Source organism: Channa argus, chromosome 3 (assembly GCF_033026475.1).
Source record: "Channa argus isolate prfri chromosome 3, Channa argus male v1.0, whole genome shotgun sequence".
NCBI classification, from domain to species: domain Eukaryota; kingdom Metazoa; phylum Chordata; class Actinopteri; order Anabantiformes; family Channidae; genus Channa; species Channa argus.
The window spans coordinates 3172501-3189162 of NC_090199.1; the positions used below are offsets into that span (position 1 = coordinate 3172501).

The 16662-nt window shown below is 41.3% G+C and overlaps 1 protein-coding gene across 1 annotated transcript in view; it reads right to left on the minus strand.

Annotated features, from left to right (window-relative positions):
• wipf2a (WAS/WASL interacting protein family, member 2a) overlaps nt 1-16639 on the minus strand; it is a 17824-nt gene extending 1185 nt beyond the window's left edge. The window contains exons 1-8 of the mRNA XM_067498877.1: nt 16215-16639; nt 10524-10672; nt 9654-9786; nt 8474-8596; nt 6948-7604; nt 4450-4689; nt 2174-2275; nt 1-852 (exon numbers count right to left, since the gene is read on the minus strand). The exon at nt 1-852 is cut by the window's left edge and continues 1185 nt beyond it. Of these exons, the coding sequence (XP_067354978.1) occupies nt 809-852; nt 2174-2275; nt 4450-4689; nt 6948-7604; nt 8474-8596; nt 9654-9786; nt 10524-10589 (1365 nt within the window). The 5' untranslated portion in view covers nt 10590-10672; nt 16215-16639 and the 3' untranslated portion in view covers nt 1-808. The remainder of the gene's footprint in view (nt 853-2173; nt 2276-4449; nt 4690-6947; nt 7605-8473; nt 8597-9653; nt 9787-10523; nt 10673-16214) is intronic.
• Between the last annotated feature and the right edge of the window lie 23 nt (nt 16640-16662).

Sequence of the window (16662 nt, forward strand, 5' to 3'; positions counted from 1 at the left end):
TGCAAATTGGATGTAGGCGCATCAATGAGGGTCGTGCACAGTGTGTCGGCTGAGCAGTAAAGTTGCCGTGCAACGTTCTCCGAAAATGGAAACACGAGCCCCCTGAAATAAAGTCGTGGAACAAAAAGGTGACAGTGCGTCTCCCAACAACCAGGCAGGTTCTGTCATTTGTTGGCGAGCTTTCCAGTGATGCATCTCACCGTGATCGGCAACGTCGTCACCGTGCAGCTCTTTTGACATCACACAGTTTTGGCACTGAGAGTTGATTTAAACCTGGCACTGCTGGAACGGGGGACTTAAGACAAAACCTCACCAAAATAACAATCATTATGCCTCACATTCCAGGCATCATCAGCTTTGTGGGAAGACTTACAAGGAAATTGAAAGATTGTTTTCCATCGTAGTGTTATTGTGAATCTCGCCAACAATGCAAACAATAAACTAAAACAAACTAAAAGAAGTTATTATAAAAGTTACCATTATCACTATTATCATGAGTAGGCATAAAAAAACAAGGAATGCACAGATATGAAAGTGTTCAGAGTTTGGTCCTGATATGTAGTGTCAAACAGAAGCAGAGAAGACGTTTGAGTCCGTTTCCCGTCTCCCGAGCTGCTTTTTTTCCTCTTGTGCAAAGACAGAAAGTGACGGCAGAGAAGTGTCAGGTTGTAGTTGTAGTGTTCCTGCTGGTGGTTTGGTGTCAGTGTAGACGTGTGGTTGCATTGTAGTGTGACATTGGGAAATCGAGTGCTTCTTCACTACTTCCTCCTGACTTTCCATCGAGTTTAAATCGCGAGCTGAGGTCCGTTCACCTGCTCACCGGCGGCGCTGGAGGAGCTCCTCTTATCAGGGCTGAGGGCAGAAAGGGAAGGCAAAGGGGTCAGCAAAGGTCACCTCACCACTTAACAACACAGACGGCTAAAACGAGCTCTAAACTCCACAGTGACATTAACTTATGGTGTGAAAAATCTACATTCAAAAATAATGAACTCTTACAAATTAATAAAGTCTCTGGAATGTTTTTTGTATCACTGTTTCAGCAGTTAGGGAAATGGGCCATAGAGTTCATGATGCATCCTCTACCCATCACTATTACAAACCGTTTTATTTCATCTTTAAAGTCCTACAGGAAAGCTACACTGTCCATTTGGCCTTCTTTTACTTTCTCACTTGACCTCATCACATTCCTTTAAAAACTCAATTCACTGCTGCTTGGTTTAGCTGTCACCTGGTGTTTGACGCACACATGAAAAGTTTTTTTGATTTAGAGATCAGCACAGAAAAACAATTGCTCTCAAGCATGTAATCCAGTCTTTGTACTGGGGGGCTTGCAGGATGAACTCCAGATAATCTTGGAAGGGTCTCACACCACCTCCAGATAAAGTCCAAAGATTTCCAGGATTCCAGTGCATGTGTTAAAGAGGGTCGACTTAAAAATACCTACATTATTGAATACACAACTTCAAGTAACTCAATATTTCTACAGTATAATAGACACTTTTATTCAAGTTAGGGCTGTGAGCTCTTTTTCCATCGCTGAATTACTGAGGGTGGTGATGGATCTAAAGTAAAAAAACAAGCCATTGCTGAACAACTTGTCGAAGCCTAAATAAGTCAATTTCCACTTTCTTTATCCGCTGCATGTAAACTCACTCACTGAATACGTGACATGTAGGCAGGAGGAGCCAGAGAGTGAAGCACCCTCCCTGGTTGCTCTGACACCTGAGCTAAAGCTGCTCAAACAAGGCACCAACATGGCAGCAGATGTGAGTAAAAGTTGTGAAACACACTTATGAACTGTTAACTTAGAGATTGTGATGGCACACACACACACACACACACACACACACACACACACCATTGCCAGCTCTGGCACTGAGGGATCTTATCAGAGATGTTTGTGGTTAACTGGATCCTAATTACAGTCTAACATCATGGCTTATGAATAAAACCAGTCGTAATTTGTGGTTTAACCACCTCACACCTATGTTTAAATAAACCTAGCGTGTCTTACAACAGACTCCTCTCACATTACATGTAACACGCAGTAATCATGGAAAAACAACATGCGTCCACACCAGGTGTCTGTAAAAGGGTCTGAGTGTTTTCTTCATGCTCAGGTTGATGCAGGCTGGTATAACAAGAGTGTCAATGCAAACAGCTGCACCTGTACCTTTATTGGTTTTGCTGGGGTAGACTTTGTTGAAATGCCTGTATTCCTCTGGAGGGGGAAGGTCTTCAATGGGGTGGAAGTTGAACTTCGACTCAAAATCATCTGAGGGAAGAAAGAAAAATATGGAAAAAGTGTTTTGAAATGAGCAAACACCTCAACTATCCTGTTTTTTTGGAGACACCTTCATTCTAAAGAGTTTAAAATGTAGATACTAAATAACTGTCTAACATAACATTCAGTTTGGAACAAATCCTAAACTTTATGCATGGAGTCCTCTCTGCGGATGACTGCTCGGGCTAAAAGGCAGTGACACGGGCAACCTGTTAGACCAGTGAGTGACCTTTTGTTGACCTTCAGATTACATGTGCAAGTGGCATAATTCAGATGGTTTTTGTTTTCATTTTACCTCCAATTTCACCTAAGTGTGAACAAAGATAAACAGATTTTTTTGAATATCAGATCTGGTCCACATTCATCCTTGGGCCTGGACCTCCTGTACACATGATGTGGCCCTGTGACCGTTGTCAGAATGGACGGAACAGAATTACTGTGGTTTTGTTTCAACATTTCCTCCATCATTTAGTGCCTCGTAACATCCTTCCATGTCAGCTCCTCACAGCCAGTAATACTAAACATGGAGAACTTTAACTGAGATCTGGGTTTGATTCAGAGACGAGAACGTTTTTTTTTTTTTTTTTTTCTGTGGAGATTTGTCCGAAATTTATGGAGAAACTTCCGCTTAAATGATTAGTTATGAAAGAAATTGTGCAACTCCACTGTCGCACAGAGGACATCATTTTTGTTACAGGAGACATGTGGATGACATTTCAATTGTCTTTGCATGTGTGGAAGAAAGAACAGACCTAACTATGAAGGCCTATGGTTGAATATTTAAGACTCCTGTACAGTAATGTTCACTATCTGCCTGGAAATAAAGTGGTTAATCCTGAGACTCTAATATAGGAACTAGATGCCCCTTTTGAATTTGTTCCAGTACAACAGGAAAGAAAGAGGCTGGTTCGCATGACCTCATTATTTGACTATCACTGCTCATTCAGCACTGTCGCCTCCATCAGCATGAACATAAACCATGTTAACAACTCTGGTGACTGAGGATTAAACACACAGCTGACATTGACAATACTTTGACAGCAGAACAACACATATACTTAAGACGCTTAGTTTGTAAAAAATAAAAAGTGTTAGAAGTCACAGCAGCTTGTCCTGACCTGAATTTTAAACCAACAATTTGGGTCAATTGTTTTACGTCACTCGCTTTACATTCAAAAACTTGTTCTGCCAGATTTTAGCTGTGCACATGCAAAGAGCTGGAAAGTGGAAAAACTGTTGAACTCTGCATGAAACTGTGGAGCTCCACAGATAACGTGGGATTAAATAGTGATGGCAGTGAATTAACACATAAATTAGCGGCTGTTTAATTAATGTGTTGTGTGTATCTGGAGGGAGCTTTTGTGCAGTGGTCAAAAGGAAGCTAGCCAGGAAAAGTTCCCACATTGCTCAACGTGGTTTCTCCTAAGGTTTGGACAGTTTAAGTAAAATAAAGAAAGAAATAAACAGCCATTTAATTCACTACTCGTGGTTTGGAACGTGCAAGTACCGGTTGGCCCATTTGAAATAGGTAAAACACAAGCACTAATCTAAACAAGTCTAAATTTACTGGAAGAAAAGCCTGTCGCTGTCTCTCAGTCTGCTGTATGTCATGCTACTAAAGACAATTAGAAAGAAGAAAGTCCGAAGCTGTGGAGCATTTTCCTTCACTCATTTTCTGAATTAATTCTAATCCGGTTTTGACATGTAGTCACTCATTGAAGCAATGTGTCAGGCTGATAATAATAATGAATAGGACAATCCAGGGTGCAGACTGACAGGCATTAAAAAGCAGCAGATGCAATTCATTGTTTGCAAAATAAAACATATCTAACACTGTCGTATATTAAAGTAAGATCCCTACAAGACAATATTTTAAGACCAATATTAATATTTGATTAAGGTAATCACATGACATCAACATAACTCCTAAATGTTTTTAACAACGGGAGACTGTTAGAGACTTCTAATCAGCTTCTGTCGCTGCGATTTGATTGGTTACAGTGAGTTTTTTAAATTGGCTGTTCACACCTGGTGATTGCAGGACAGCACAGAGTATCTACCACCCAGAAACCATTACTCAGACAAATGTTTTAGTAGCTGTGGATGGTGAAAACATAAATGAGGAGGAATGTGTGATAATGGAGAACCTGTCCTTCCAAACTCACCCATGATTGACTTGGAGTTGGTGATGGAGGAATGGCCATTGCGGATGGGTGGAGGCGGTGGAGGGGGCCCAGCTGGTGTGCGGGAGGAAGAGGATGAGACAGAGGAAGAGGAGAGAGGGGGAGGCGGTTTTCCAACTCGGCTGAGAGACTCAGAGACTGCTGAGCTGTTACCACGGTATGGGGGAGGGGGGGGAGGAGCTTCCCGACCACCGTTACGAGACGCAGAGGGAACCTGAGGAGCTGTGGAGACCACACACACACACACACAAAACACAGAAATCATCAGGATGTCAGTTAGGAGGTTACATTAACTACACAATACCTTGTTTCAGGTCAGATATCCACACTGATTAAACTCCACAGCCAAAGTCTTATCTGCTCTGTCATCATCTGATCAGCAAAGCACCAACATGGCAAACCAGCAGAACATGCTTCAAAGTCAAGTCAACTGCAAAATATCTGCAAGTAGGTTCTCTGTTTATATATTTATCTACCAGGAAGCACATTAAAAAATGTGTTTTGTTTATAAAATGAGTTTTACTAAAGCCACAATATGAAGTCTTTAAATGTCTTGACCAACAATACAAAACATGTTCTATTTAAACTGACATCAACCTGAGAAAAGCAGCAAACGCTTACATATTTTTTATTTATTTTAGGTCCTTTCGGTTTATCCCGTGAGCTCAGGGTCACCACAGCGGATCATTGTCCACATGCTGATTTGGCACAGTTTTTACGCCGGATGCCCTCCCTGACACAACCCTCCCCAGTTTCTACCGGGCTTGGGACCTGTGCTGCACGGCTGGGGAGGGGAATGGGCTGTTGGGGGTTCAGTGTCTTGCCCAGAGGCACTTCGACATATACAGATGATATATTTCCTTTCCAACAGAACTGTTGTGAAGTAATTTCCAATTTTAAACACTGTCACTGCTTTTCTGCAGCGGTACCATTATTTTGTTCTACTGTATTTACTTTTTATTATTATCAAAAAGTGTTATGTGGAGCAGAGAACAGGACCAATGAAAGAAAGATCTGATGTCATGTAAGTTTATGCAAATGTAGTTGGAAAAGCAGAGACAGTGAAAGTAAAGAGGAATGCTGGAATATTCCACAGGGCTTTAGGAATGCAGAGAAACCAGAAGGCCTCATGGCAAATTGCTCCATCGTCCAATCACAACACAACGCTGCAGCTAACAAATGCCTTCCTCTTTGGTTCACTGTAAATTCCAATTATGCATACGTTTCCAGTGAGCCATAGATGCTGCAGACAAACTACCAAAGGACAAATTCTGTAAAACGAGGGGGCTTTGTAGGTGTAGGGGTGGATGTTTGAAATCCTGCGCTAGCTCTTTATACAGCAACACACAAAAACAAGCAACTTCTAGTTTGCACACCTGAACATAACAGGTATTTCAAACATTTCATAATCCACATCGCATCGACCCAACCACAAATTAAAAATACTGTAATCCTAAAGAAAACAAATTCACAAAACACAGAAGCAGCTGCAGATAGCTACAGTACATGATGTGTTTGTGCAGACACCTGGATCAGATGCTATTTATACATAATACAGAGCCAAACGAATCGTGTCGCTGCCCTGTGCTCTACTTTCAGAATCACGCTGCAGTGGGTGCGTTCGTATTCTGCCTTAAGGCTGGATGGAGTTCACTGCTGAGGAGCAGCGAGGACGAGTCAAAATCTGCTTTGCCAAGTTTATGAACATGGCTCCATCTGAGAATGGAGAAAATGTTCATCACATTTATATTGTTACTGTGAAAATACACACGCTCACTGATGAAACTGATCAAACAATTGATGTATAGCTGTGATTACTTATCTGACGTGATTGTGGAAAGAGAAATAGAAGTAGTTTGTTCACTCATTATGACAGTACTGTCCACAAAGTAAACGGTTTTAAGCCAACCTCTAATAATTACATGTAGTGTCATTAATTGGTCTCCCTCGATATTGCATGTTGTGCAACGTCAGTATTGTGTCTGCGCACAAATCACAATGACATTTCTGAAGCCCTAAGAACAATTAGACTTTTTTTTTTCAGAAACGTAACCGTAGAGAGATGACACGATGAGTAGGTGGAGACAGCCTTTGAAATTTGGATTGGAAAGTAGTTTTAACAAGTCAAAGCTCTTAGATTCCAGTCAGCGAACCTGCCTTAGTTATAACAGCCCCATAAACAACCGCAGGTCCCCACAGACGGAAACAGTTTATGTATAATATAGCATAATTTAAGTTACTTTTTAACTTGAAATGTTAATGTGCACATTTCAATAAAGGCAGCATGTGACCAGTTTTTTGTAAAAATATAAAAAGAATTGCTATAACAAGTGTAATTGTCTGAATTGAAGTTGAATAATTCATCTTTTATGGACATTAGTCATCAGTCGTCAGTCGTCTGGATGGTATCCAGCACAAGTCCCAGTTATTATCTCCAAATTTTAAAACAATGAATGTATACGGTGGTTTGGGGGTTTTACCTGTTCTGCGGCCTGGTGGGTCTCTGGCAGGTGGTGGTGGTCTGGCAACCTGTTGAGAGGACTGTGAAGGAGGAGGTGGAGGAGCATGGTTGCGTCCTTGGCTGCTACTTCCAGATGTGTGCTTTTTGTGCAGGGAGTTGTGTCTCTGTGGCAGCTCTGGTGCCGCTCCCCCATCTATGGTGGACGGGCCATTGGAGACACCGCCCGTTAAGTGTGGTCTGTATGGTGGGGGAGGCGGGGGTGCCGAGGATCCTCCCGTTGGAGGTCTGCTGGAGGATGGAGGTGGCTTCACAGAGCTGGAAGGGGTGGGGCCCCTGTTGGGCGTTGGTGGGAGAGGTTTCTCTCTGCTGTGAGAGGAGGATGTGGAAGGTGGGGCAGGTGCTTTCTGGTTGGGGGTAGGTGGAGCGTTGCCACGGCCACCTTTGTTAAAGGGTGGTGGAGGAGGCGGGGCAGAGGTGCTGTGCTTCATCCCACTGCCTATGGAGGAGCTGCTGCTGCTGCTTGATGGACGAGAGATGTCAGGGAGCGAGGGGCGGTGGGAGCGATGTTGCTCTGGGGTGGGTGAGGGGGAGCGGCCTGAGGGGGGGCGAGGGGCAGTAGGTCGGGATCCTGGAGGTCTTAAGGCCGATCTGCCTACTGAACCACCTACTGGGCCATCTGGGTGGAGAATACAGAGGTGGTGGTGAGGAGCAGGAAGGTTTAATGTGGCAGAGAATCATATCTCCATCTGTCATCCGTAAATTATGTAAACACATGAGAAGATTGCTCACATATGATAAATGCTGATCATTTGTAACACTTGCACACATGAATATCTGGGATATATTTGCCAGCAGGTAAACAGCTGCTTCTCGTAGTCAGTGTGTTGGATTCAGGAGAAATGAGCAGTATCGTAAAAGTCGTCTTAATGGGAGAATAATATTTCCATTTGACTGGACTTAGACAAATTATTACACCAACTATTTCAGCTCTGCTTTATTAATTTGAGCAACACTTACGATTTCGAATTTAAATCTTAAAAACCACCGTTTCAATATTCCAGGTTTTTTTTTTTTAAACTTATAATTGTAACCGGAAGTCAAAAGTCACAGTTACTCTGCAGATTAATCATATTTGATGTCTATAAAAACAAGCGAGATTCACAGCTCAGGCCACTAATACTTGGAGGTCAAAGAAAACGTCTACGTAGCAGGAAATAAGCATGTAGGCTAAAAAATGTTGATGTTCATGTAAGATGTTTATTTCTATAACAAAATGATCAAGAAGTAAGAGATTTCTTGGAACAAGTTCAGAAGAAATGTAGGGAGACTTTTTTTACGTTTAGTCGGTGTAGATGTGGGTAAGACTGTCTCTGCTTGTTGCTGAAGAAAGTGAGGCAATATCACTGACTGATGTAATACTGACGGTGTATTAGCTGCCTTCCTCTCACAGTGACTCCTCTCTGGGTTATTTACTTACACAAACAATGAGAAAAGCTGTGAAAACATCACATTAGTAATTAGAAATATTATTAAAAATGCTTTTACCTCCAACTGGGCGTAATTTTGGCACACCACCTTGGAAGAGGCCTCCCATTCCCATAGGCCCACCACCTCCAAAACCTCCACCACCGCCTCCGCCTCCGCCACCACCTCCACCGCCTCCTGATTCTGGTGAGAAAAAAAGAGCCAAAAAAAAAAAAAAAACAAGTGTGAATGAAAGCAGTACAGGGAAAATTCAGCATCATGGGTAGTAACCAGGATAAGAGGGTACAGGATGGAACTTTAATCTACAACTGCAATTCCTAAGAAGTTGGGCGTTAACAAGCAAACCCAATTTTAAATGTAATATTTAATGTGAAAAATTTAATAATAATAATATTTAATTAATTTAATATAGATTAATTTAGTAATATTCAATTAATTTAATGTAATTTTTTACATTTTCCATAAAACAGTAAAATGTCTCAGTTCCAGCATCTGATTTGTTGTTTATGTTCTATTGTGAATAAAATGAGGGCTGATTTGGAAGATGGGTTACATTTTATCATCATCCCAACTTCTTTGGAATTGAGATTGTACATTTCAAGTGGATTTCGAATCTTAAGTTAAAAACATTGCTAGAAAGTGGTGTATTAACCAAGTTCCTCTTTAATCTTTCACATGAGAGCAACTCATGTGCATGTGCTAAACCACTGCTATCACCCTATACAACTTACAGTTTAGGGACATGCATGCCAGAGCAACATTTGCATTCAAGGCCAATGTTTTGCATGTACTCGCATTTTTATTACCACATATAATGCAACGGCACAATGTATACCTCTTTTGATGGGAAACAATGGGATGGGATCTAATGTTATTTATTAAGGCTGAATTTATAGGCATTAATCAGACTTTGATCACCATTATAAAGCAGAATTTAACTATGATTATTTAAAGTGACCTAATAACCTGTTAAACTCTGGCATCTGAGCCTGAACATGTGAAGTTAATATTTATTTTGCTGATGATATTACCAATCAGCTGGACACCAGCTTAGAATTTGTTCATAGGGGAAAAAAAGGGTAAAAAAACCTTAAAATGTTAATATTCTCTGAAGCACGACTACAAAAAACCCACTGTTGCACCAGTAGCATACATCCTTGCAGCATGGGTCAAATGTAAATAAGCAGCTGGTTTGTGTGCAGGAAATAACTAGATACACGAAATCAGTTAGACGACTCACTCTCTATAATGGGTGCACTCCGATCACTGACCACAGCAACCTTCTTCAGCTTGGCTCCTTTGCAGATGTCTGACAGCAGTGCTCCTCGGCCTTTAGTATCGGAGGCACTCAGTTTAGGAGGAGTCTTGCTCGCCTGTGAACAAAGTTAACAAATATGTAATTAAACTTCCACATCTTCTTACCTGTACTATGGTGGAAAGCTTGTGAACATGCGTTTTCTTGGCTTCACAGTGCACATTTGCAACAACCTCTAAATAAAAGTCACACGACTTTTGGTAACTTCTTTTTTGCTGTAATTAACCTTCTGTGATGTTCCAGCCAGTGAACATGAGCCCACATGCTGGACTCATTCATTGTCTTATGCTTAGTTTTCCAAAGCCTCTTTCACACATGCGCTGGAATCCTAAAATTCTCTGGACTTTATCTGGAGTAGTAGTAGTTTGTGAAAAAGCAAATGTCAGAGTGAGACCCTACCGAGATTATCCGGAGATTATCCTACAAGCCCCCAGTACAAAGTCCGTATTATGTGTGTGAGCCTGTTAAGGGAGGTGACGTCTCTGCGAGTTGGCATGTTGACAACGTTTCGATAAAACGTCTGTGATGGCATCTTTGGGCCACATAGGGCTATAAATTGATTTTTAAAAATTATCAATGCTCCGAGCAGATACCAAAGCCTAGTGTGGAGGTCACTGTTAATTTAAATGGCTCTAATACATATTTAACACTCACTTATTGTGGGTACATTTGAGTATCAGATTGAACTCCGTATCAGAACCTTATTATGTGCGATAAGGTCCAGTCAAATGTGACCAGAGCATCCTTATTTAACACTACTAATTGTGCACGTATGTATCATGACAAGTCACTGACCCCAATAGAGGAAGGGGGAGGCGGTGGTCCTGGGGGGGGAGGAGGAGGAGGGGGAGGATTAGGCATCCTGTCTCTCTGTTGGCACCTCTCTGTATGGGGTAAAGACCGGCGACTTCACCGTGTCAGCTGGGACGTCGCACACTTGGCTCCTGCAAAACAACATGTACACACGTGACGTTCAGTAAACTGAGGTGTAAGAATGAGGTGTAAGAATCCTGCTTTGTGATGAAGGCGCAGGTAAAGTCCTGCTGTGGGCTGCTAACAAAAATGGCTTGTTCACTGAAAAAGGTTTTTAAGCGTCTTCAGAAGGTGCACTCTTGTTCATTTTACCTGATTTTTATCCTTTTGTGAAGCACAATTTTCAAACAACAAAGACACTACGTTATAATGTTTTCAGGAAACAGCTGCAGCCGACAGCATGGACGTGAGGATGGGTCGGCCATTACACACAATGTAGAAGCAGGCTTACTCGTGTCCAGTGGTCCAACAATTATCCACTCCAGAGGTTGTTGTATGATAAAAGACCCAACATTAATTCAATTTCAGATTCCACAAGTGAGCTGATAACTAAATAATTCCACAAAACATGGTAAGAAACCGCGTATCTCCTCAGCTACACACACAACTTTCCACTAATACCTTGTTGCTCGCCCCCATCTGTTTGCTAAAAAAACGCCGTACAAACAAAGAACCTTCCTTGACAACTGGTTAGGCAAACTTCAAAGGCAGTTATGCGATGTCATTGATGATGTCACTGATACGCTTAATGTACCCAACCCTTCAAGACACAGTGTGACCGCAGGAAAACGCACACAAACACCGCTGGCTCATACACAAAGATTTAAGGAGCTAAAACACAGGAGTTATTCACAAGCTAACAGTGAAAACAGGAAACGGAAGAGGTCATGCAGGGCCCAGTTTTATTCTACACAAAGCTTCAGTTGTTGTTAACAGTGACATTGCTATAAGTCCTGTCTAACTTTAAAAAAAAAAAATGTAATTGTTAACAGATGCAAGCAAAGCCAAAAAAGCTGGGGCAATAAAAAGGAACAGGACATACCCTGAGGAAAGCTACAGGCAGAAACGCGTTGGTCATAGATCAAATAAATTGTTCAGCAATCTGCAAATGTTGCCAGTGATTTGACCTTTTCAAATTGTTGTATCGGGAGCTTGTCCCATCAATTCAGTTTGCCACAGGTGTAGTCCAGTCACTACACACACAGGATAATTCTGACTAATTACACTACATTACTGCTGCTCTGTCGAAGAAGTCAGTCTGATCGCAGGGTCATTTCCTGAATTCATAAGAGCTTATTAAATAAAAGCCTTTTAATTTTATTAGTGAAATAAGTTCCCTTTTTGCCAGAGAAGAGAACTGTTTCATTACTACTCACAGTAGCAAAGGCCAAAGTACACGTGTAGACTTTATCGTGTAGAGCACGATAATAGAGCATTTTAATTCCATCTCTTAGGTGAGTTGGGGCTGTGTGTCACTGTAAACCTTGTTGGCACTAAGAGGCAGATTAGTTCCACAGTGTGTGGTTGCAGCAGTGTAATCACAAACACACACAGCAAGGAGAGTGAAGCAGACACAGAACACAGTTAATCAGAACAAGAAGAGGTGTATGTGTCGGTAATTGAAATAAAGAGTTTGTTTCTACTTATTTATGTAGAGCTAATAAGTAGATAAATCCTTTTGTTTGAATTACTGAAAAACAAACAGCATGTTAAAAAAAACAACAACATTCCACTTTTGAAGTTGTGGCTTTCAGCAGCTTTAGCTGTGTTGCTAGTTGATGTTAACTAAGATTAAAAGAAATGAAAGTTTATGCATAATATATCGTTATTGGGATGCACAGTTAACTGTATCAAGATATGGAATTTGTCATATAGCCTATAGCTCCAATGGGTCTGTCCCTGTATGTTGCTGTAAACATGATGACACACAGAGGAATAGGACACAGCTTGTGACAAGACTAATATGAAAGATAAGAAGATAAAATAACATTACAGGTGAATGTAGGTGTTGTCAGCAGAAAATATTCTAATTTTGGTAAAACAAATCTGAGTTTACAACAGCTGACAAGACTAATATGAAAGATAAGAAGATAAAACAACATTACAGGTGAATGTAGGTGTTGTCAGCAGAAAATATTCTAATTTTGGTAAAACAAATCTGAGTTTACAACAGCTCCACTGAATGTTTTCAGGGTTTAGTGCTTGATTGACATCTTTATCATTTTTTACTCTGCACCTTCACAGTTAAGAGTCTAACTGAATTACCAAACTGTGGACGATGCAAACTACACTGATGTAACTGCTGCTTTAGCAACTGCTCCCTTTTACAGAGAATGTCCTTAAAGCACAGCGAGACACAGTGCCAACAGGAATATTGTGGGATAGTGTGCCTACAAATCCAGAGTAAAATATCTGCACTACCACACAGAGAGTCAAGTCATTTAGAGTTGCATGTTGTAGCTTTAAGGTATTTCTCAGTATTTTGACAATAAAGTTGGAACATATAGTGAAAGGTTGTTAGTTTAAACACATTATTTCTGTTTTAGCCTTTAGTGGATAAAAATCATTAGGACTTTGAAGTGATTGTGTCAAAAACTGCATCTGCCCTGAAAGACAGGAAAAACCACAACAACCAAAAACTTACAAACATGGAAGAGGTGCAACCTGAAATGGCTGGATGAATAGACAAGTTAGCGCAACACAGAAATGATGTTATATCACAAGAGGCCTGCAGCAACTGTGCTAAGACAGAAAGGAAGCTCCGTCGCTTCGATCGTCATCCCAAGAAAGGAAGGGATGTAATGAAGTGTTCTGCTATTGAATCTTTTTTAATTCTGCAAGCTTCAATCCATACAACATACTGACATTAATGAACCATCAATACACCTAATGAGGGCAATGCTGTATCATTTTAGCTTGTAATACAACTTAATCATATAGAGTCAGTCACGATTTATAATCATCCAAGTGTGGTTATCCGAATATGGAATCAGTCTTTCCCATCTCCCACCTTAACAAGCCAGGGTGGAACAAAGGTCTGCAGGATATAACTGGCTTCCATTGACACTTTAAGTCCTACCTATGACGATATCACTGAAACTGCTCTAAATGTGTCAGCTCTGAGTACAAAGGCTGGCTGAAGTCACAGGATCTTCCCTAACCAGTTAGCAGCACAGGTCCATTGTTGGCTCATGCAGGCAGCACTCTCGCTCCACCCTCACCCTCCACCGCTCCATCCCTCAGGCTGCATGGCTGACTGTCGGGGCAGGTTTTCACATAGGAAAAACCAAAGAATCTCACCAAGCAAGCTCTCAACTCAGTCAGAGACAGAAACTAAAGGGGGGGGGGGTTAAAATATTTCAAGATCTGCTGAGTGCATGAGGATTAAAGCCAAGACAGAAAACCCCATCTGCATTAAGCCATTTACTATTTGAGTAATTAAACATTAATGTCTTTTACATTAACCTAAATTTAACAGCACTCAATGACACTTTTCACACTCTGACAATAATTACAATAAGTTGCAACTAACTTTTCAGATCGCTGTTCTCTTCTGAAATACACACGGCTGAAAACACGAGACAGGATTTGCTCTTCTGCTGACACAAGTGTTTTACAAAAAACATTACCAGATGTAAGAAGGATTCAGCACCTTGACGATCAAAAACAAGTCTCTTGATACACAAAATTGTGAATATGCCCTAAGCATTTTTTCTATCCTTTGGTAACTGCAAGACTTTGGTGAATCGGTGAAGACAGCTTCATGTAGGTCCATGTTTCAAACATGGGCGTAGCACGCTGGTCTGTACTGAACTGTTGGAAGGATCAAACGCGAGATAATGTGTTTGCTGATGATGTTTCCTTCAAACACTGCTGTGTGTCACATGTGTGAAGAGCAACTCCTGACAATGTCCAGGGCTGATATCTCCTGACATTGTCTGAGGGTCCGGAGGCTTAGGGCTGGTCAACTTTTTGTGGTATATCAATATAACTTCAGAGGTAAAGAACGAGACAGTACAGCTTATATCAACGTACCTTGATGTGATTCAAACCCCTCAGCTCTGCTCTTTCACATTGGCCGCATTTACGTGGCCTTTAAGTGGGTTACGGTCGGCTTTCTTGGGAAAGCCGATTATTTAAGTGTCATGTATAAGGGAGCGCTGGCTTCCAAAATTGGGGTAGGGGATTAGGGAATAGTGTAACCATATTGGTGCACTTGATGCAGAAAAGGGCTGTGTGATACAAACAAACTTTATATCCTGAAAAAAAAAAAAAAAAAACTTTGACGGCCAATTTCTTATTAGAATTTCATTTAAACACTACACAAAAATGGTTATTTTTCTGCTAAGAATCTAGGCGAATTTCTTTCATTAACAATGACACATAATATACAACATACATTTGCACATCATCCACGCTGCTACTGTTTCCTTTATATGAATTAAAACAATTGGCAGTGGCAGCTCAGCAGCTGCGTGGCTTGTTAATGGATACAAAATAAACGTACTACTATTTCCTAGGTGAGTAAAACAATTAGTCATTTTTCCTCAAAATGAATGTTTCTAATGCTGGTTCATTGGCTCAACACTAATACGAAGATGAAACCTTCGGTTTCTTACTTCTCACCTTTCCTGCTCTGAATTAGTCTGTTTTGTGTCACCTTCAAACTCCTCTGCTCATGTTTGTGTTGTTAAACTGCTGTATCGGCCCCACGTAGAACAGAGCTGACTTGTACTGCCGAACATAGTGTGACTTGCGACACACTGATATAAATAGTAGAGCATTATATGAAAATACATGTTTTTCTATAGTCATACACACACACACAATCTATCTATAAATCGTATTGCACAGCCTTTACATGGGAGTATAAACTCGAAAGACTTCACACTCAGACTGGCCCCTGTCATCTATTACCTCAGCAGCATGATCCTGAACTTTGATCCATATCATTTGACTAATCCTTTACATTCAAGATCAAAGTAAAGTCGTGTTCTAACTAGGTCGAGATCCCTGAGGTTTGTCGCCCATTAAACTGTTCACCCAAACAGCTGGTAAGCAACTGTGTAAATGGAAAAACTTTCCCCCACACAAACAGTATTGCACTGCAGAGAAGAATACATCAACTAATTTGGCCTTGAAACCACACTCTTACATATTTTCATTATTAAACCATAAATCCATTACTTGTGCATTTCCATTTTATTAGACTTCACTACATTTATCTGACAACATTACATGTTGAGAATCCAACAAAAAAGCTACTGTTAAAATATGATGCACTGTATACTGCCAATTATTACACACACTTTTAGTCAATGATTGACTTATCAACTAGGAAGGTTTATTTCCGTTAGTTATCAATCTAACTGAAGGAGGCATTTGGTTGTTTTACAGTGTGATTTTTGTAGCCAACTCAACCCAGTGGCAAACGCTCGTTCCACCGCTGCATTAATCATGCGGGTTGCTGGACAAATGAATTTCCAGCGATTAGAAATCTGCACGCATAGCGACGTAAAGCTCGGTAAAAACAGGGTTTCTCAGGCCTGCTCAGGTTGTGTAGCTCGCTGCAGCCGCTCCCCGTCAGGTAAACCTCAACCGAAACAAAACACACCTGGCACCGACGCTAGCTTAAACGTGGGTGGAGTAGCGTTAAAGTTAGCTTCAACTTACCCTGGCTCGAAGACGAGGAGGTTTAAGAGTCGTGTCCTCCAAAACAACATGAATGGAAAAGTGCCGTTGTGGCAATCCGTCGTCCGGGCAGTTTGACGAGTAATTGGAATGGGAGGGTACTGCCAAGTCGTGGTGATGTAACTTAACTCTAACCGAAAACAGCCGCGGGTCAGCCGGATAGCGTCCGCTAGTTAGCTGTCGACTGTTTAGCAGCTCAGCTAGTGACGGTTGGAGTTAGCCGTTAGCACCGAGCTGTTTACTTTCCAGCTGTCAGTGTCAGCGAAGTCCACAGCTTTCCGAGATAAAACGCCACATAAAACGAGAATGTCAAATCGTTTGAGAGTCGCCTTTGACTGTGGTAGCTACGAACAACTTTAACCGCACTCCTGACCTGCGAGCAGAACCATAGTCCCTGCGGACAGCGTTTAATCGGCCCCTTTTCGGGAAC